The sequence below is a fragment of the Aythya marila genome, assembly GCF_965140915.1.
Source record: "Aythya marila genome assembly, chromosome: 3".
NCBI lineage: Eukaryota > Metazoa > Chordata > Aves > Anseriformes > Anatidae > Aythya > Aythya marila.
This window is the reverse complement of record NC_139044.1, coordinates 78,333,750-78,356,928: the sequence shown is the minus strand read 5'-3', so window position 1 is coordinate 78,356,928 and position 23,179 is coordinate 78,333,750. Positions and strand designations below refer to the sequence as shown.

General features: G+C 40.5%; 1 protein-coding gene across 2 annotated transcripts in view; it reads right to left on the bottom strand.

Annotated features, from left to right (window-relative positions):
* Positions 1 to 5,261: 5,261 nt before the first annotated feature.
* Positions 5,262 to 23,179, bottom strand: part of NKAIN2 (sodium/potassium transporting ATPase interacting 2) — a gene marked incomplete at its 3' end in the record, with an annotated part of 583,071 nt that continues 565,153 nt past the window's right edge. For both annotated transcript variants that reach the window (XM_082756439.1, XM_082756440.1), the window contains one exon: positions 5,262 to 5,347. In XM_082756439.1, the coding sequence (XP_082612565.1) occupies positions 5,262 to 5,347 (86 nt within the window). The remainder of the gene's footprint in view (positions 5,348 to 23,179) is intronic.

Sequence of the window (23,179 nt, the reverse complement as noted above, 5' to 3'; positions counted from 1 at the left end):
ACTTTGACCTAGAAGAAAGAAAGGAAAAGAAAGATGCATATAATCCACCAGAAACATATGTGATCACTGCCCTACTGCTCTGGTACCCATTTGCAAGCAAGAGGAAGCCACCGACCAGTAACAGCTCAGCAGTGCATGGGTTAAAGAGAACAGAAGAGAAAAGGCATTTGCTGAGATGATCACTTCTCTCCCTTTGGAACATCATCAGATAAGTCAGCACAGGTTTTCCAAACCATTCTAAACCATACTGCAAGCAGGAGTAATATATAATTACAGTCAGCTAACCCCTGTCAATCTAAAGACTACTGTGCTTTAACCCAAGTTCTGTAACTCCATCTTTCATAGTGTAATACAGACAAGATCTTGTTGGTTACTAATCATGACTTAACTGGTGATTTATTCAAATAATATGTTGCCCATGATATCTGGATTCCACCAACATGAGTCTGAATTCTTGGAGTACAGCTCAAGGAGACAGTAACACAGCAGATTTGCACTGCATGAACTTGCTGACTGTCTTGGTAATTAAGTGTCCTAGTTTCTAGGTGCCAGGTATTGTGTTTTGCTTATGTTTCTTTTCTCCTTCCCTTTATATATATACATGTATGTATATATAATTTTAATTTAACATAAATGATAACAAGTTGGTATGTTCAGTTAAATTTATGCTAAATTATCTGGACAGTTACCTACAGCTTTAGGCTAGGAGGCCGTCACAAACATAATGCATAAGTAAACACAACAGAGAGAAAAGACGGGAACAAATATTAAGGCAAATGTATTAGCACCCCCACAACTCTGTTCCCAAGTTGTTGACTCAAAATCCTTTCCACATTTGGAGAAATGTTTAATCCCATAGAAACTGTCATAAGCAAGGTTCAAGTAGCAGAATACACATAGGTAGGCATATGTATATATAGTTACATGCACATATGTAGGGGTATGAATGTACATAACTATGTGTTTCTATGTATATATAGTATGCTTCTATATTTATATATACGTGTATATATATATGTATATATATATAAAGTGAAAGGATTCTCAGACTTCACAGCACACAAGGGAGTGCAAGCTTCACTTCAGGACTAAACTGCTTTTGAGCAATTTCTCCAGTGCATTAGGCATCAGCATCAGACACAGCATCAGACATGCATGCTTTTTTTTTTTTTTTTTTTTTTTTTGCTTTACTTCTTTTTTCTTGAGTGAACAGACTTATTGTGAAACAAACAAACAAACAAAGATAGAAAAAACTCTCTCCTCTCCCTCCTCTGTACTGTGATCATGCAGTGCAGCAATGTTCCACAACCATAACCGCGTTTTTCTATGTGTGAAGAATCAGTGCCATAGACTGTTTAGTCACCTTCCTTGGTCACCTTCTGAGAGATGAATTCTCTCTTGACAATTGATTTCCGTCATCTTATTGTGTTCTTGTCCCATTGTCTGGAGATGAGCACTGGCATCTCCAGCACAGAATGCTGGGAAGCTGCTTTTTAGGACATCAGCTGAGGCCACACTGCGAGGAGGTATATGAGCAGCTTTTCTGTCCCATTAAAATGCATATTCATTTTGAAGGGACTGGACAGGCTTCTTGGCTTGTACAGCATAAAGTACACTGTTGGCACTTAAATAATAAAAAAAAGCCAATTAAGTCATGATAAGAATCCTTCTCCTAAACACCAGTTTTCTATTTAAAACATAATTTTAAGTTGAATATATTTTTCTGTTAAAAAATAAGCTGGTTTAAATTAAATTTTAAGTTGGGAGAGTTGATAAGGAGAGTTGTGATTGGAAGACAAAGCCTAAACTATAGAGAAAAGAAATAAAGAGAGTCTGAATCTAATAACATTAGACTATTTATGGAAAGAGTAGCCAGAGATAGCTACCTTAATTCACTGTCTACAGATAATGCTTCCTTTTCTGTGAATCAAGATTTTTTTTTTCCCTATCTTATTAATTTATGGTAGTTTTGCATAACTGATGAAACTCCATATGAATGTACTGTGTGCATTTAAATTGGGTTTGAATGTTCTTATAAGTAGAGCTTGATAGATATCACAAATAAAAAGTAATAATTATTTGGTTAAAGTAGTCCTGACACAATAGAAATGTAAAAATGAAGAGCCTGAATAAAGCATTATAATTATTTGATTGTACGAGTAAGTTTGTGTAGATTCAGTATAACCTCCAAATTAACAAAATGAAGTACTAACTTTGTCACAACAGGAAAACGCTCTGGTTGCAAAACAGTACATATTAATAGTTAGCAATTACTAAAGTCAGCATTCCTTCAGGATAGTAATTAAACTGTGCATATATAAAACAGTTCAAATTGATTTAAATAACTTAGATGTAAATCTGTCTGGCTTGAATTGAAATAAAATTTTGTCTTGATGGGATTGTGACATTGTAATCTGCTAAATCAATTCATGTCTGCAAGCAGTATTAGGATGATGACACAACACTATATGTCTTTGTATTGTTTCTGCATATGAAATGATATAGTGAATAATGGGAAGTTGTTCTCTACATTTATTAGTGAAATACATGTTGAAATTTGCATTTTGTCAGAACCTGTATAATCATTATAAGCTGATATTGTTTTGGCAAGTTCTTCAAAGCTGAGGTCATTTGTTCTCCTTCACTTTCCATTCCTAACATGCTGGCCTATACCATAGATAAAAGAAAGAAGTGTTATTGTGTTTTTGACAGTAGTTAGTAGCCAGCTGATATAAAATAAGCTATCTCCTATTTCTCCTATAAACCAGAGCTTCACATGAGTTACACTTGCTGTGAGCCTGAATAGTAGACCATGCAAAGGTGGTCACAAGTTGTCTTTACAACTTTTTTTTTTTTTTTTTTTTTTTTTTTGTGATGATGTTTAATATATCCTCCACTGCCTTAGGATTCAAAGCTCTTTTGTAGTAGTTGATAAATTTATGGAAATAGTTATATGGGTATAGCAATATGGATATGTAGGGATATAGTTGTATCCTGGATGGATGTGATTATATCCTCTTGAGAGTGTGGCAATGAACTCCATAAAAGAGAAGGTCTTTCCCATTCCATCCTCTGCCTTTCTATGTCAAATGATTCTTATATTTTACTCATCCCCAAGGGATGCTGAACATTATAAAGTCCAGGTGACATTGGCCAGAGAGTAATGTAAAGTGCTTATTTTTTTTTCTTCTCCTTGAATACTACGGAGGCTAAGGCTAATGTTCTTTGGTGGACATGATCCCTAAAGAACCAAATTTTCCACCCAACAAATAATGCTTTACAACATCTAGCATAGCCTGCTGTTATCTTATCAGTGTGTTTTGATTTCCAATATGTTTTATTGCTGTAAATAGAGTTACCAGCAGATCAAACAACGGCTTGATTAATTTGACATTCGAATTTGTCACTCCACTGACTAATGGCCTGCCTACATTTATGGAGCAACTACAGTGCAAATACATATGCATGTGTTCCTAGTGTGCCTCAGATGTAAATAACAGAAAGGTATTACTAAATGCTATAAAAGCCTCTTAAGGACAAGCTATAGTGATTCTAGAAAACCTTGTCATATACTATATAGTCAGAGGGAAACATGCAGTGTCTTTGACTGCTGCTGGGACACGGCAATACTTTTGTGGGTTGATTGGACAAATGTCAACTTACATACAGATTTCTGTCTCTCAGTAAAGACAGCAAAATCACCTATATATCAGTGAGAATGCAGCACTGAAATAAAGCAGAACATGGTTTACATGGATTCATCATACATCTCTTCATCTCAGTTACAAGCTTAAAAATATTTCCTTCTTTCCACAGGTCTAGTTTTCTTTTCCATCAGTATGAAGATTCTTAGTAAATGTAATCTGCTCTTCTGGAAGAAACACTGAGATCATAAAGAGAATGGGATAATATCTCAGCTAGAAGGCTCCATATGTTGATGACAAGGTATGGTATACCGAGAATGAAATAGGATTAGAATTGCTTTAAGTACCTATGAGCCACACATAGTACTAGGAAGGAAATAACATTTTCTAAATGCACAGTACTATGCCAAAAGTGCAGGTGAAAAATCTTTACTTGAGCATAGACAGATGGGAAACTGAAGTTAAGATGGCACTGGAGACATGCACTATTGTAATTTGAGATTATTAAAAAGCTCCTAGCAAAGCTCCCAAAGGGCCCAATCCTAAGCACTACCACAGAATTGATTGTACTGCTGATAAAGTAATAAATGGCAGTTTCATGCAGAAAGCTACCAATCCATTAGCAGACTTCCACTAAGCAGGATAAATGAAATTACATTCAAGGGTGTATGGAACATGTGTTGGGACGGATATTGTTTGCCTGTATTTAGTACTTTTCCTCAAAATAAATGGTTAGAAGGGTAACAAAGGAAAAAACTAAATGCCGTGGCCTTGTGAGCTGTTACTTGCTGTACTTTTGTTATGTCAGCTAGTGAGGGTAAGTAAAAGAGAATTCAAAAGGCTGTGAGGTATGATTTATCTAGGCAGTCAGGGCTGTTCTGAATTGCAGCTGGCAGTGGCACAAGAAATATTTGGAAATGATTATTTCTGGACCAGTCTATGGCTGGGTGTGAGCTCCAGTGTGAATGTACTCCAGTTGTGTCTATGTGCTGAGATTTATTATGTGTCTGACTGCACTTCTAGGCAGTGGATGGAACTGTCACTCTTATTGGATAGATAATATACTCTCTTCTATTCAAACTGGTTTTAAAAACAATATTTAAACTGGTTTTGAAAACAGCATGTTGTCAATTTCCTTTCCTTCCTTTTCCTTCCCTTTCCTTCATGGAGACTAGAAATGGGGTACAGAGGTGCTTCAGTGAACAGATACCTGTCCAAGTAAACACTAATGCTAAATACATCCAGTAAATTATCAAGTTGCTTAATTATTGATAAATCTTAATAGAAAGCACTTTTCGGCATCCAAGTTCTGTCAGCTTTGACTAGTTCTTACTAAACCAAATTCTCATTGCCTTGGAGTGGAATCTGCTTGAATGAAAATGGGGTAAAATCAGGTGAGAGCTAAGAGTTATTTAAACAACTGTGACACATTGTATCTTGCTGTAAGAAATCATTATCATGCAATAGAAGAGCAATGTTGGTGATTAAGTGTAGCCTGAATTCAGTCTATCAAAAAGGCTTCTGCCTATTCTGAATTTTTAAGTCACATCATCTTTCAGCTTAATGATCCTTTAATATCAGCCTGCCACTCTGTAGAATATCTCAGGAGTTAAATACTTACATATACATGGGCTGTAGCTGTAGATGAGATGTCTTCTGTGGGCCTTGATAGCCGTAAGAGTCAAATCCACCTATGAAATCAACTGAAAAATGGGCAAATTGCTTTCATTAGAAATATCTTTTCAGAAGTGAGTGATCGGCGTTATCATTCAAGAGACACCCAACAAAGACTATTTTTGATGGACCCCCTAATAATCTATTAAAACAAGACCAGCCAATTGTGGAGATACATAAAAAGGGTAAAAAAATGGAGAAAGGCAAAGTCCCTTTTTAAGCTTTTAAATGAAAATAAATTTAAAATCACAGAAAGACAATAAGTGATTTATACAAGCTATCTGTCTATCAGAAAGAGCCACATATCACTCTTTTTCATGTAGACCTCCTGATGAGTACAAAACAACATGCTGTTTAGGTATTACAAATGCTGTAAATCATTCATTTATTGGTGTGAATACTGACTGTCATTACTGTATCTGGCTTGCTGACATACTGTGGTTCAGAGATGTAGAGGAGGAAGCACATTGATCTGACTGTTTGAGAGACAGAATTTTCTCTGATTCCCTGCTTTGACATTCGGGTTGCAATGCACAGAAAGTTGGAACAATTTATCTGAGCTTCAGAGATGAGACTGCACAGATCTAAGGAAAGCAGCATTTCTCTCAAGGCACTGGAGGTCTGTAGGAAGGTTGCAGGGTGGTTGTTATTTATTAATTCACAACACTAGCAGTTCCCAATGGTCTTCTCATGTTTATTTTAAACAATTTCCAGGGCAATTCAATCTCATCTGACTCTGAGCCCCCTGTTTCTCTGATATAACACTCTCTTTACACAGGTAAAAGCACACCCTTTGCTTCCTTTGCACCAGGAGACCTGACTATTGGCTTTTGGGGGTTATTTATCAGCAACTCTCATCCCTGAAATATTGTCTCTCACATATCAAATGTGAGTCTGATTTTGATTTGAAAGAAAAGGGCCAGAGAGTTCAGATATAGAAGTATATTCTTCACAAGTCTGGGCTCTGGTACTGACAGATTGGCTTTCTGTACATTAAAACAAACGAGCAAAGAAAAAAAAGAAATATTTGATAGAAGATAGCTTCTTGTGGATATAAACATAGTAACATTCACATAAAAGTCACAAAAAGTAGATTTATAACCCTTGGATTAAGAACTTTCACAGTGGTGCGTACCCTTAAAATTTGCATTTATGAGATTATTTTGCACAAAGCTACCCCTCAATATCTGCCACACTGGACATTTGCCTTTGCATGATGTCCAGATGTTATGAAATCAAGTTTTTGTAGTCCTACCCTTAGCCCACCGCTTGCTCACAAGCAAAGAGCCACCAAAATACAAGGCTGGAGCACCACTGTATGCTTCCATTGCAACCATAGGCATGTTTAACCTGTTATCTACTTTTCGCCCTGGCCAGAACGACCTGTGCAGAAGTCATTCAGCTGATTCTGTGCTCTGTGGCAGGATTAAGTATACCTCTGTACCAGAATGATGTTTTACTAAATTAATCCTTGACATCAGTAATGAAGGAAGTTCTATAGTCTCTTTGTGTTGCCTTTCCATGAACCTAAATTCCTAATGTCTAATTTAAATGTAATTTCCTGCAAATTAACTCCTTTTCTACTTTTGGACTTTTTCTTCCAATGGATATGATGACAAATTAATCATTTTTTTTCTTTTATAACTGCTTTTAATATTTTCAAAAAGTATTTTCATGCCATCCATCTTTTCCAGATTTAAGCACAACTTTTTTCTTTTTTTTTTTTTTTTTTCTATTTTTACTTGCAGCCCATGTTTTCCAAGCCTCTAGATTTTCTCTCTCGATCCTTCTTCAGTCTATTTATATTTTTCTTACACTGTGGTGCACAAATCAGGACTAACAGGAACAATTGATTTCAGGCCACTTCTTGAGATCATTCTGGGTTCTGATCTTACCTGCACAAGTGCCCAAAACCCTCTCAGTTTGATTTCATCTGATTTTTTTCATAAATGTTTTACCCTTGCTGTAACAAAATGTAACACCCTTGCAGTTAACACAAATAATGTAGATAATTTTTCACTAGCCAAAGTCCCATTGGGATCCCATCTGAAATGTCATCCCAGCTAGCTGATAACTAAATTTTGAACACAATTTTAAATGATTCTGCACCCAACTTATAATGACTGCATCTGAGCAGTGCTTCTCTGGCTTGCTTGCCAGACAGAGCAAATATCTCAAAGGGTTAAAATCTTGCTAAAATCAAGATAAATACAATTTGTAGCTTCCTATTTATTCACTGCCCATAACAATCAGAAAACAAAACAAAACAAAACACAACAAACACCTTTATTACAATTTTGTTATATATTTGGAAGTACACAAAATCTATAGGCAGAGAATGAAAAACTGACAATATGAATGTTGTTGAGTGAAGTGCTAAGCTGGGATGAAGTATAAAAAATCTCAAAAAGAATGGCTGCAGCAAAAAGAATGGGCATGTCGTTTCTGTAGCTATTTTTTTCCCCCTAGTTTTCCAATTTTTCGCACTCTTAACCTCTGACAAGTCAAAATATATGTGTGATGGAAAGATTATCTCATTGGTGTCAATCCCTGTTCCTTTGCCTATATACATTTGTCCTGCTTTGTATTTCTTGTGTACTTCCCAAGACCCTTCAAGCAACCAGTAAACCATTAAATCATTATTAGAAGGCTGCAAGCATAGATACTCTGTTTTGTAGTCATGGGGTAAAAGGTCTTAAGTATTCTTCTAGGGTTGTTTTCAGAAAACTAAACCACTGTTTTAAGAAAAAAGATTTCTCTAAGCAAAACAAGTTTCTGTGGGCATGAGAGAAAGATTCACACTGAATATCTTGCATGCATTCATCTTTGCCCTGTTGTACAAGTAAACACCAAGTGTTAACACAGCAGACTGTTGAGTGACAAAGACAAGCTTGAAGAGACTTTCTTGTGGTAAGCTGACAGTGGAAGCTCCCACTTGTGTAACCAAATTATGGTAGGGCAGAAGATACTATCGAGACCTTGCTAGAGACATGCAATGGCTTCTTACATTCAACAACAAACTTTCCAAGGTAGGCAAAGGTAAGTAACAGGATGTGAATTCCAATGCAAGAGTGTTTTAGCAATTTCTTTATAGCAAGTTTTCTTCATGGTGGCAGTTTCTCAGTTAGCACTGCAAAGCCTGAGGTGCCCAGACTGTGCTAAAAGCTCCCTGTAGACTCTGAGCTAGTTTCTTAAAGCATGCAAAATGCTGCCCTTTCTGCAGGCATTTTATCCTGGCTGTGCCTGAAAGGTCACTAGAAGTGTTGTACAACTGATACATTCCTGGCAGCAGTAACATGAGATGAATAAAGCAAGGCTCATTAGCGGAATCACTACAGAGGCTTCCATCATTAACCTTATCCATCAAACACATTTTTTGACTATTCTATTTCACATTCATCTTACTTGTCACTGTTATAAGAAGTGGCTCTTTTATTTACTGGTCTTTCTCCAGTAAAATCACATGTACATATACAAACAATCACAGAATCCCATTCATTTGAATAACTGGGTGCTGAGATGCTTATTTTTCTAGCTGGACTTAAATAGGATAATAACAGTACTATTTGTTTGTGAAAAATGTTATAAGAAATTCAGTCTGTTTTCTTCCTTTGGTGGTGTTAAGGGGCTTGTAAGGCATATGATGGTGGTTATAACTGTAACACAAACAGTACATATGGTTCAAAATAGGAACATATTTTCTATTACTAAGCACCCTCAGGGTTGTGAAGTTTTAACCTCTGTTCACAGTCCCAGTCTCCACTGTCTTTGTTGCATATCAGGACAAGACGGGAAACACAAATGGTTTTCTCATTTTTGATTTCTGGAAGATTGCAATGTGTAAAAGGATCAGTAAATTAGGATATATGTGCACAGAAAAGACCTCTTTAGCATGGGTGTGCATATGGGAAAAGGAACTCTGAAAAGCTATCATTGAAAAACACTGAAATTGATTAAATCAACAGAAAGATGAAAAGGAAGGAAACTGTGAAATAAAAGCAGTAATATTTTCCTGTAAAAAGCATAAGGAAAGAAACAGAAGAAAACAAACAAACAAACAAACAAACAGGACTGGATACTATTCTCCTAGTAGAAAATTTCCTCTGTGAGATATAAATACAGAAGCAAAAAGAATCAGGTTTTCAGCTGCTATATATTTTCAAACCTTCGGCGGCTTCATTGAAGCAATGATATGAGCTTAGGATGTGAACCCAAATAGTCAGTTAGGACATATGTGTGTAGAACTGTTACTGATGTTACAGCTTTCCTTGCATTTTAGTAGGAAAGAAAAAATCAGTGCAGGCTAGTTATTAAAGGATATAGGATTTAGAAGAGAGGAAGGGGATGTGTGGCTTTATCTGTGAAGAAAAGGAAAGGGTAAGGTTGGGAAAAAGCCCTGTACCTTCTATATCTACTTTCCCCCATTTCTATAGAGGATTTCTCCTGTCCTGTATTCTGCCTCTTGCAAGCAGCTGGAACCACAATCAGATTGCCCCTTCCTATCCAAATTCGAGTTTTTGGTAGCCCAGCACACACAGTGCTCTCCACGGTCATCCAGCACAGCCACTGCTTTCTTCTCAAAACCTTTGTGTCACAGAGTACTAGGTTCACGCTCACTTCCCTCCTTCTATACAAACCAAAATTTCATCTTCTCATTTCATCTTCATCTTCTCATGGGTATTTACCCATGAGTAGTTAAACATCACTACCAGTTCTGCATGGCTAATATATAAAAACTCTTGGTTGCTCCTCCCTAACCTTCTAACCTTCACAGAGAACGATAGCACAGGTCTGACTCTCACTTGGGGTTATAAACTAGATGTCAACTTTTGTCTGGACTATGTATGATTTAATTTCTGAAGATTATTTTCCATATTGAAGAGGAGGACTCTTCTATCTGTTGACACAGCTATAACATTTATCCAGGGCTCTTGGTGTCAAACACCGCAATTGTTCCTTTTCTGAACTCACCAAATGTTGAATTAAGGAGGCAAAAGCTGCAGGGCTCATTGCTTTGGCTAAATTACTTCTCTCTGCATCCTGCTAGTAATTACATCTTACACATCACATCAAGCAGAAGCTAAATCTTTTTACATTTAAAGCCTTTTTTAGAGACTGCGCATCAGTATATCCTCCTTCCATTTTAAAAAGCTAAATTGTGTCCCTGTGGTGCCAGCTTGACCCACGTACTTGTAAAATTTCCAAATACTTTCTCTCCTTCCAAGAAGTTCTTAATAAACAGTCCCCTCATTAGTGTCAGTGTACTGATATTCCTATCTAACAGGGATTAATATTTGCTCATTGTTTCTTTGTGCTCCCTTTCTGCCTGTACCCAGCAGCTACCTGTTGTCTGATGCATAGATGGCAAGCCCCAAGAAACAGGGCTGATGTTTTTGTTTGTACAGTGTTTGGCATTGTGCTTGTCCTTAAATATAGTCATGAATCTAAAGCACCAACATAATATTACAAATTTACAATTGTATGTAATAAAGATGGCACCATTTAAAAAGACTGAGTGACCAGGGAAGCATATGTGCATGTACACATGGGTACTTCTTGCACACGCATTGTGACTGAACACAGTGCAGTCCAGTGCAGAGAGAGTACACATGGTGTATCTGTGTTACATCTGATGTGTAAGGTGTTAAACTGATGCACTGATGCACCGATGTAAACTGATAACTGATGTTCAGGAGGCCAAAGACATGGCTCCCCTGGCCTCAGAGGTGCAGTGATCAAATTCACTGCCACAGCAAAGCACTTCACTGTGCTCCTGACTGGGAGTGAATTAAGTCACTGTAGGCACTGTTGGTGTGCAAGTGTCTGATGCAAGAGAGAGACCTGTGCACAAATGCTGCTAGCTAAAAGCTGGCCAATTTCAGAAAAAATGGAGGGGAGTAAAATTAAGCTTGTTTTTAATAGCCTTGGAAATGACACATGGAAAAAAAAATACATAAAAGAGCATATGTTGACACTCTTGCTCATGCAGCTTCGCCAGTGTCCTGCTATCCACCTCACTGATGAAGACGCTTCCAGACTAAAATAGTTACCTATTTTATGCTTTGAGCATGGCCTGGTGCCTGTTACACAATACAGCACACAGGAGGAGATTTGCTTGAATACAGTCTCAATAAAGTTTGTTTACAATGATAATCAAACATTACTGCTCTTTGCACTAAGTACACAGTGATTTAGACTCATGAAGCATGGATGAAGCCAGGGGAAGGAGCGCATCTGCCAGCAACTGTGGCTAAAGCCTCCCTACCAGCACAAGGATGCTCTGTAATGGCATCACACAGAATCACAGAATCACAGAATTTCTAGGTTGGAAGAGACCTCAAGATCATCGAGTCCAACCTCTGACCTAACGCTAACAGTCCCCACTAAACCATATCCCTAAGCTCTACATCTAAACGTCTTTTGAAGACTTCCAGGGATGGTGACTCCACCACTTCCCTGGGCAGCCTGTTCCAATGCCTAACAACCCTTTCGGTAAAGAAGTTCTTCCTAAGATCCAACCTAAAACTCCCCTGGTGCAACTTAAGCCCATTCCCCCTCGTCCTGTCACCAGGCACGTGGGAGAACAGACCAACCCCCACCTCACTACAGCCTCCTTTGAGGTACCTGTAGAGAGCAATAAGGTCGCCCCTGAGCCTCCTCTTCTCCAGGCTGAACAAGCCCAGCTCCCTCAGCCGCTCCTCGTAGGACTTGTTCTCTAGACCCCTCACCAGCTTCGTTGCCCTTCTCTGCACCCGCTCAAGCACCTCGATGTCCTTCTTGTAGCGAGGGGCCCAAAACTGAACACAGTACTCGAGGTGCGGCCTCACCAGAGCCGAGTACAGGGGGAAAGGGCATAAGGACTTGAATGCAAAGCCTTGGTCTCTCAGCACAATGAACTGCTCAACAGGCAGCAAGTGCTCTTAGCTCACCCATTTGCCAGATAAAATTAAAACTTCACATTTTTAAACTGTAACTTTGTAACATTTCAGAGCCCAATGATGACCACAGGATTATCAAAGGAAAAGCCCTACACTAATTTCTACAGAGTTTCTTATCTCCTATTCTGCACCATTGTCAATATTTCCTTACTGTTTACTTATACAATAGTCAAAATTATTCTCTGATAATTGCCTCAGAGTCTTTTCCTCTGGATTCTTTTCTCCTTATCGTGTTTCTTGTTGGACAAGGCAGCCTTATCATCTTTATCACCCATGCCTGCTGGATGATAAAGTCCCACAGGTTCTTCTTCTATGTCTATCACTGCTGATCTGTGGATGATTCTTGATCATCCTTTCTGAGATATAACATAGGACTGGGAAGGTACACTGGGTTTTGAAACCTTATAAGCAACACCTGGTGTCACCACCCTTATAGAGGTAAGGGATTACAGACCACTATTCCCTGTAATTAGGAACACTGCATTCAAGATGAACCCAGCTCATGGTAGCACCCAGAAGAAAACAGCAGGACAAATGATGATCGAGTCCAGAAATTAGATTAACCAAAATGCATCTCAGATTCCCAGGTGAGGAAGGGGTGTGGTCAATGGCAGAACCTCAGAGAGGATGTGGCAAAGAACAGGCTCCAGAGCAATGCCTTCAACAGGTACCATGGTGGGGTAGTAGGAAAACAAGCACCTGAACAAGCAGAAAGGAGCAAGGATGAAAGTAGTAAGGAGTAACCAAGCAGGTTGAGGAAGCAGAGGCAGGTGCAAGACTCAGGCAGCTGGAGGCAGAAACAGGGATGGGGACAGAGTAGGCAAGAACAAGAGTCTGGAAGAAGCAACTGGAGTGTAACTGCAGCAAAGAGAAATACTGGACTGAAACTGTCAGAGTCACCTTTTATACCTGATAAATTCAACAAACCACCTGTCAAGCTTATGCACCTGGAAATAAGGTTGCAGTCAGGTAGGTTGCCAAATGATCCCTGCAAGGCTTTGCAGTGCTTGTCCATGCTTGCAGTGGGGCTTGTCCAAGGCTCAGTAAAGCATCTGTTAAAGACCTCTACTCAGCTGTGGGAGCATTATGTCTGCAGAGTATATTGTTTTTCTAAAGTGGACAGACCTGGACACTGCTGGATAATAGCTATTTGCTTTCAAATGTCTATGCTTGAGTTCTGAGCAAAAAAATCTAACCCCGAAACAGTTTTTGTCTGACAAATCTTTCTAAGAATTAAAGAAAATGCAGACCATGGCTGAATCATTATAGAGCTTATCAAATTAATCATTAGGAAAAATTTGTTCTAATCCAGTTCATTGCTATGGGTAAGTGATAAAGAGAGGAAAAATAAAGAAAAAAAAATAGGGAAAAAGAAAACAGGGAGGAAAAAGAAAATACTTGGGGCAGTGGCCTCCAACTGTGACCACCACACTAATAAATTAGAATAAGACTCATCAGTAGGTGCAACAAAGTGGAGAATTAAGGCCCAAATCTATGAAAGTTAACAATCCAGTGCTAATGAAGACCTATCTAGATATTTGAAAGGAAAAGTAATAAGGAAAACTTTAGCAGAAGGCATGTTGACAAGAATAATTTAGCAGTTATGTTCCAGGCATGTGGAAAACTGTGGGGAGCTCTCAGTGAGGACAACACTGACATTTCTGAGGCCACAGGAAATGCTTAGCAAACCTAGTCCACCTGCAGCAACTTGTCACCACCCCTACTTGAGACGTTGCCATCCGTCAGTCAGGACTGAGTCTGGATAGCCATGGCTGGCTGTTTTACACCTGCTCATTTTGGCTAACCACACCAAATATCAGCAAACAATTCAAATCAAAATGAAGTCTTTCACCAGCATCAAAACAGAGTATGACAGTCCATCTGAAATCATTTTCCATGCATTTTCTGTGCAGATCTCAAATTTTGATGTTTTTGCCTGATTTCAAATATGTTTTATTTTTCAATCACAAAACATTTTTCCTTGTTTTTCCAACTACTTCCTATTCAGATGTGACAACAACCTGAGAATCTCTTCAAATAAAGTATGTTTTTTTTTATCAGATCTGTCACTAACTCATTTCTGCCACTGATTTGATGAAACTGCATGGGATAGTGTTACTTGATCTGGACTTCTTTGTCTCAAGTTCATTCATGGCAAGACAAGTCATGTTTACAAAATGTTTTGGTATAAAATACATCTTTCTTTGTAAAAAAGTTGTTAATTGTTCATTCCCTTTTCACATGTGCAGAACTTTTCCAATAATTCTGCAACATCTTTCCTGGCCAGGACAAAACATGGCTGGTGAATAGTTAAAAAGAAATGATGCAAGGTAAGTATCTCCCCTTGGCTGTTACAATGAACTGATTTTATTAAGCAGTATCCCATTGTGATGAGCTGCTGGAAAGGAAATGTTACTTCCTTCAAGCTCCGCATTATGTTATTTAGACTTTTTTTAAACTAGAAGCTGACAATCCCCACAGGAGGCAGTGATGGACGCAAGGGGAGTGGCAGGAAAGACAGCAAGGGAGAAGAGAAATTACCATAAAGGGAGCCAGCAACGACACCATTTCCCCCCATGTGATTTTATTTATATATTTGTCTCATACCACAGTCCTGTCTCCTAGGGATTCCTTGAACATCAACTTCATTAGTTACGAAGGCAGCAATCCATAACCAATTTTCTTTTCATGTCAAGCTTGTTCATGTATAAACCCAGCCCTTTTGTTGGAAACATTTGCAATTAATCCCACAAACAAAGAAAATGCAAATTGTACAGTCTACCCTTAGCAACCCTTCTGACTCAAGGCCCTGACCACCATCTATTATACACTAAAATGATTTGAAATTCCCACTTTGAGTCTAACCTAATTTTCTAGTGATAATAGACATGGATTCCCAGAAGCACTCTATGCATCTTGATAGTAACATCCTAATTTCCTTTCCTGGTAAATGTTTTAAATAAGATTTTAACACCAAAGGAAATTAACCTTTAAATTAATTGTAATTACAAAATGCCATCACTGATTTTGTCTTCAGACTAATTACTTGCTATTATTTAAACAAACTGCACCTCCTCTGAGCTTTAAGTTTGTTTCTCTCTCTGCAGTGCAGTGCCAAATGATCCCAGATCAGACATCGTAATGTCTGCCAAGCCCTGTGACACCTGGACTACTCAGGTCTGTTTACATCTCAAATGCAGCCAGTTTCAGTTGTCACATCCCACCCCAGGCTTTTTTCCTGTGCTTCAGCCTTGTACTGTGCAGTACAGACATCTTCAGCCTGTGCTTTCTAACAAGCGAGCAAGCCTTGTGTGATGTAAAGTGCCTCTGCTCTGCACTGGTGAGAATGAGATGCTCAACACTAGCCTTATGCTCTTATGAAAAGTCATCTTCAAGACAAGACATGACTGGAAATAATGACTCAGGAACCAGATATTGTTATTTGCAAAAGGTTGATTCTGTACAGGTATAGAATCATCAAATAGCTTGGGTTGGAAGAGACCTGAAAGACCATCTAGTTCCAACCCCCTGCCATGGTCAGGGACACCTCCCACTAGACCAGGTTACCCAAAGCCACATCCAGCCTGGCCTCAAGCACCTCCAGGGATGGGGCATCCACAGCTTCTCTGGGCAATCTGTTGCAATACTTGACCATCATATTATTGAATTTCTTCCTTATATCTAATCTAAATCAATCCTTTTTAAATTTAAAACTGTTCCCCATTATCCCATCACTACCTGCCTGTAGATTTTAGGAAATATCCTAGATATTTCTAGTGTCAGTGCAGCTCTCCAAGCCAACTCTCTTCAGGATAACAAGCATGAGGCAGTACTATGGAATTTTAAAGGCTTCCCTCCCTCTGTGCTTCCATCAACTGGAGGCATAAGGATGCCTTCCTGACATCTGAAGGCATCCCATTTCCCTCCTTTTGTTTCACTTAGTTCATGTAGCAGTCACCACACTAAATGAAACAAGTAAACAAAAAAGCTTCTAATTTAGCTACAGGCTGTGAATTGGAGAGCACAGCTGAGCAAAAACAAGACGTAGCTTCAGCTTTTGTAGCCTGTTCATTGACTTCTCATTCATGAATGACCTGTTCAACAGCTGGAGAACAATTGTTTTAAATATCGGCTTTTATTTGTTGCTACATTAATTTGTTCCTATGCTCCCTCTTTAGACTGCCTGGGCCCTCCTTAGCATAAAGCAAACAGATCAGCCCAGTGATGCATCCTGTTGTAAGAAAGGTGTCTAACACAGACAGGACAAGATGTTCTTCGGTGTTACTGACTGTAGTGGAAAACTTGATCATTAAACTGCAGGCCTAGTTACATATGATTGTAAGTACTTGAGATGAATACCATCCTTGATGTCTGGTGGCATCAGTGAGGGACCCCAAAGTGCAAATGTATTTCTCCTTACCATACTGCCTTTCCTTCATGACAGATTCTGCTTCCATTATTTTGATGATATAAAGGGTTTGAAGATGCAGAATACCCCTCTCACCTACCAAAAATGATCGCAAGTTCTGTAATATTCCCAGCGAAGCTGAAGGAGGCAGCTGGTGAAGTTCAAGAAAACTTGTGGTAACATGGAAGAAGTGAAGGCAGAATGACTGTTCAGTGTTTTCCATTGCAAGATACTGGGTGCATTACACAAAGGGTAAGGGCAAAGCTAACAAAATATAAAGGTGAGTTGTTGGAACTCCTTCACTCAGGAGGTTGTGCTTGACTAAGGAGAATCTCCATCCTTTACTGGATGCGGGGGGAAACTTAGTTACAAGAGATGAGGAAAAGGCAGAGGTTCTTAATGCCTTCTTTGCCTCAGTCTTTAGTGGCAATACCGGTTGTTCTCTGGATACTCAGTACCCTGAGCTGGTGGAAGGGGATGGGGGGCAGGATGTGGCCCTCACTATCCGCGAAGAACTGGTTGGTGACCTGCTACGGCACTTGGAAGTAGGCAAGTCGATGGGGCCGGATGGGTCCACCCAAGGGTACTGAGAGAACTGGCAGAGGAGCTGGCCAAGCCACTGTCCATCATTTATCAGCAGTCCTGGCTATCGGGGGAGGTCCCAGTTGACTGGTGGCTAGCAAACGTGACGCCCACCTACAAGAAGGGCCGGAGGGCAGACCCGGGAAACTACAGGCCTGTCAGTTTGACCTCAGTGCCAGGGAAGCTCAAGGAGTAGATCCTCTTGAAAGTCATCACGCAGCACTTGCAGGGCAAGCAGGCAATCAGGCCCAGTCAGCATGGGTTTATGAAAGGCAGATCCTGCTTGACGAACCCGATCTCCTTCTATGACAAAGTGACACGCTGGGTGGATGAGGGAAAGGCTGTGGATGTGGTCTACCTTGACTTCAGCAAGGCTTTTGACACCATCTCCCACAGCATTCTCCTCAAGAAACTGGCTGTTCTTGACTTGGACTGGCGCACGCTTCATTGGGTTAGAAACTGGCTGGATAGCCGGGCCCAAAGAGTCGTGGTAAATGGAGTCAAGTCCAGTTGGAGGCCAGTCACTAGTGGCGTTCCCCAGGGCTCGGTGCTGGAGCCGGTCCTCTTTAATATCTTCATTGATGATCTGGACGAGGGCATTGAGTGCACCCTCAGTAAGTTTGCAGATGACACCAAGCTATGCACGTGTGTTGATCTGTTTGAGGGTAGGAAGGCTCTGCAGGAGGATCTGGATAGGCTGCACCAATGGGCTGAGGTCAACTGTATGAAGTTCAACAAGGCCAAGTGCCAGGTCCTGCACCTGGGGCACAATAACCCCAAGCAGAGCTCCAGGCTGGGAGATGAGTGGTTGGAGAGCTGCCTGGTGGAGAAGGACCTGGGAGTGATGGTGGATAGTCGGCTGAATATGAGCCAGCAGTGTGCTCAGGTGGCCAAGAAGGCCAACAGCATCCTGGCTTGCATAAGAAGCAGTGTGGCCAGCAGGTCTAGGGAAGTGATTGTCCCCCTGTACTCAGCTCTGGTGAGGCCGCACCTCGAGTACTGTGTTCGGTTTTGGGCCCCTCGCTACAAGAAGGACATCGAGGTGCTCGAGCGAGTCCAGAGAAGGGCAATGAAGCTGGTGAGGGGTCTAGAGAACAAGTCCTACGAGGAGCGGCTGAGGGAGCTGGGCTTGTTCAGCCTGGAGAAAAGGAGGCTCAGGGGCAACCTTATCTCTCTCTACAGGTACCTCAAAGGAGGCTGTAGCGAGGTGGGGGTTGGTCTGTTCTCCCACGTGCTTGGTGACAGGACGAGGGGGAATGGGCTTAAGTTGCACCAGGGGAGTTTTAGGTTGGATCTTAGGAAGAACTTCTTTACCGAAAGGGTTGTTAGGCATTGGAACAGGCTGCCCAGGGAAGTGGTGGAGTCACCATCCCTGGAAGTCTTCAAAAGACGTTTAGATGTAGAGCTTAGGGATATGGTTTAGTGGGGACTGTTAGCGTTAGGTCAGAGGTTGGACTCGATGATCTTGAGGTCTCTTCCAACCTAGAAATTCTGTGATTCTGTGATTCTGTGAAAATGTTCTTGGTTCAAATGGAGAGGGACATGTTCAGGAGGAAAATCATGTTGTTGGCAATTAAATGCAACAAGACCATTTCTGGCTAAGGAAGTCCCTAAACTGCAAATTACTCCCAGAATTTTATGGGAACCACAAACCTTCTGTGTTCTTATATGCTTATGCAGCAAATAAAGGTCCAAGTAAGCATCAGGCGTTATTCATTGCTGGATTCTGGACATGAGGCTGGATAGACCTGGTACCTCCCTTCTTATCTCTAGTCTAGCGTAACAAATAATGCTGCATTGAACACTCCAGCTGTAATGTCACCAGGAGGGAACAGATCAGAAAGGCCTCCTGTGACAATAACCTCTGGAGTTGCATTTGATCCCAGCCCTGAATACAGAAAGATGGTTTCAGTCATCTTCTGCACTCCCCTCAGCAGTAGTTTCTGCTCCATCCATATTTTCTTTCTATGCTTCTCCCATCTTGGTATTCAGAATTTACAGCCATATTCACCAGAAGACAGGAGAGAAATTTTCTTTTATTTTCTCTTTGTCTTAGAGATTTTTAAGCAGGGATGGAAGCCGAGAAAGTAATTCTCTGTAATGTCTCTCTAAGCAGGTTGTGAAAAGCATTTGGCACAGAAATAAAGTGTTATCCGAGCATATTCTGCACTTCAATAGTGTCTTTCATCCTAGAAGCTCAAAGTTATGAAGCAACACACCTGTGAGTTTATCCCTGTCATTATTTCCCATTCTAAATATGGAAAATAGAAGTATAGTGAGGTTAAATAACCTGCCCATAGGTGGAAAGGAGCTTGTAACAGAGCTAAAAATAAGGTCTACTCTCTCTACCCTGTATGTTTGTCCAAATTTCTCATCTCTTACAACTAATAAGTTTAATATTGTCTTCCAAAGGAAAATCTTTTCACCACCTTTGTACTTTCCAGGTCAGGCATGAGATCTCAGAATGGGTTGTTGTTTGGCAATGAGTTTATTGTCACATAACTGCTATGCTGTATTGCACACCAGTGAATATCCACTATCCAGGGTATTGTAATCTTGAATGTTCTCAGTAATTCAAATAGAATCTTGAATTCAAGCTTTTACAGGGGGAAGTAAAATGATTTTAAAAGGTTAGCTAGAGCTTTATTTCTGTGTCAGACATCTCCAAATGCTGGGCTCAAGGGGATATGCAGCAAAAATCTACTTAACCTAGTTGTGATTTCTTTTGCTTTGTGGTTTACCTAGAAACAATGCCAAGAGAAAAGATAATGTACATGCAAGCTGGATCCCTGCTAGTGTGAGATGCTAGTGCAAAGCCGTAGCCGTACTAGCAGCTAATATGGTACTCTCCATGGTACTCTGGGAGCAGTCTGATGGGTCAGATTTCTTTGTTTGCCTTGGAATTTTGATAGGGTAGATTTACTCCCCCCCCCCCCCCTCCCCCCCCCGTCTGGATCTGCAAAGGAACCTTGTGGATTAGGATTTCACTGTGAAAATAGGCTAAATTTTCCATTATCTCCTGACATTTGGGTTGGAGTTCTTTCCTGGCCGGAGCTGTCCCTCTAATAACAAGCCAGTCCCCTTTCCCTCACCAGAATCTGAGAGTGCAGAATTCCCACTTCAGTAACACAAGTTTCTTTTTTTTTAAGTGTTTACAGACAGAAAGCCCCAGGAGAATGCAGCTTCACTGCTTGCATTCCAGAGTTTTCCACTAAAAATCTGTATATATAGTAACATTTTCAAAAATACATTGAATTTACTTTACTAAGGCAGTAACATCTTATAGCAGGGAGCCAAATTGCTAGTGAGGAAATACACATTAAATGAACATTTCAATGTTATTAAAAATAATGTGCAGCCTTTGAAAAATGCAGGCCTAATATGATTTTAGAAAACAAATGAGGAGCTCCGAGAAGTTTACTGCTGTTGAATGCCTCCAAGTAATGATTGTTGCTGACATTTCCATGCTTTATTTTTAATTGCTGCAGCAAATAATGTTAATGAAGGAAGAATGACAATGGCTTAGTCATCATACCAGTGGCAACAGTGAAAAGGAGAGCACTGAGTTGGTAGCAGCCCTGCTGGACACCCATCCTCCTTTGTCTTTCCCTGACCAAGACCTGAGGTGCTGCGATCCTCACAGTTCCTCTTCCCTACACAACCACAGGGAACAAGATGCAGAAGTGACCTTTGAGACTGACAAACCAACAAGAGAAGTAGCTGGAGAAAATCACCCTTGTCTGATTCTTGGAGATGGGTGCTGTAGTTTGGCTCTGGTGTGCTCAGTGTGAGAGCACTGCTTGGGACTGCAATGAGAAGGAGAGCAGCTTCCTCTTTAATCCTCAGTGTAGAATTAACCCAAAGCAGATTGAGAGGTAGTGCAGACTTGTACTTTGATTTAGGGGGTCTGCTGCTGGATATATTTAATGTGTGGGTGATTAAAACCTGAAGGCTTGCTGACTCAGTCTTAGTTGTGACCCTGATTTGATCATTTTATTGTTCCATTCTTAATCCTTCAGTGAGGTTAGAGAAGGTTAATCTTAGAGAAATGTTTGCTTAATTCTTCCCTCTCTCATTTGTTCTTTTAATAAAATCTGCATAAAGAACAGAGAAATAGTTATTCTTTCAGCTTGTTCCAATTATTCTGAGAGCAAAGCTAATTCAGCTGAAGTAGTTTGCAACTTGATTGCGTTTCTATGGTTGAGGATCCATGCCAACAGAAGATTGCAACAGAAGGCACCTTCTCTGCTCCTGAGCAGTGCTGATGCATTCCTCTGGTTAAAATCCGGAATATGCCCCTGTCTGGCTCTTGGAGGTTGCTTGACTTTTTCTCTTTTTCTCTGTCCACTCTTGCAGGCTTAGTGTTCCTGCCTCTTCTTCTTCTCTTCCAGGCAGCTGTTGCTTCCATGACCCATTAGCAAAGTAGAAGAAATGGAGCCGAGCATATTGATATTCAGCATGTCCAAACCAAAAAGTTTTTCTACTGATTCAGTCTCATTCAACCATTCAACAGGACTTGGTGCCCCTTTGGTGAGGCCTGATAGGTTTGTCCTTATGGTCCTCTGTGCTTGGCACCAAGGCATCCCACTCATACATGTGTATGGGTGGTCCTGAAAACCAGAGATCTAAAACCAGATTCTTTCCCCTGTGATGCCTGCAAATGTGGAGGTGGCTAAGATGGCAGAGACCCTCTGCTGTTCTTCACAAACCATTTCAGAAGCTAGGAAAGCATGTCAGGGGTGTGGGAGAGTTGCTTTGTAGTGACTTGTCTTAGTAGAGGATCATTCTCAATTGACACATCTTAACACACAGAAGGAGCACCAGCTGCCAAACTGCATACAAGAGCAATCCCAGCCTCATTCTTTACCAGGTATGCATACAGGTCAGCACAGTAAAGTTGGTGGGCAGCACAGTAAAGATTTTTCTGCTGAACTAGCAGAAATGTCCAGCAAGTCTTGGGGGAGGGAGTACACTGTGGGCAAGAGGGCTGTCTTCATTCCATTTATGAATACTAAATAGCATGGCATCCATAAGAGATACGTTACATCCCAGAGGAGTGTGATAGAGTCATGTGATGCCAAAAGGGAGGGAAAGGCAAGAAAACAGATCTAAATGGAAATAAAACATTCTGAAATCAAACCTGGTCAGGGGATATCTGTATGGGGTGCTCTCAGTGGAAAGTAAGGCCACTTTCATTTTATGATACCTCAAGAGGCCAAATCTAGTCTGAAAGTTGTTACAGTGTTGGGATGACTCTGCTACTGAGTTCCCTTTAATCTTTTTTTTTTTTTTTTTCTTTTCATCCAGGCTTCCAGAACTCACTGGCAGCAAGACCACATGGGCTGTGCTCACGAGGGCTATGTTGTGTTGAGTGGGGTCTTGCTCCAGTGAAGCTCTTCCAGGCAGCTGAGACAGCTCATTGGCAAGGAGAGGGGGCCTGGTGAAGGCATACTAGAAAATTAATAAAGGCCTCAAAATGGGTAAGACAACCACAAGAAAAGGTTCAAAGAAGCATGATAATCTGCGGCTTCCGAACACCAGGGAGCTCCCCTGGCAGTGAGCAGAAAACAATAGCATATTGGCCGCAGCACCTTGCTGCCAGGAACACTGTCTTACAGCCCACAGGAGAGATCTTCCAAACATTCTCTGACTTCTGCGCCTGTTCAGTGAGCCAAGTCACCAGTCCCTTCCTCACTTTTTACTTCTATTACACCCTAAAGCATTACAGAAGAATGAAAAAGATTTAAGCCCTCGGAAGAGAAGGCAGGATGGTATTAAAAAGGATTTCATTTGAGGAGCGAGGAATCACCACACTTTAGCTCTGTGAACAGAGAGCACACTAAGCTGAAGAATATGAGGAAGCATACATGACTTGGGTTCATCACTAAGAAGACAAGACATATTTATGGCATATCCCTGCTCCACACTCTTGT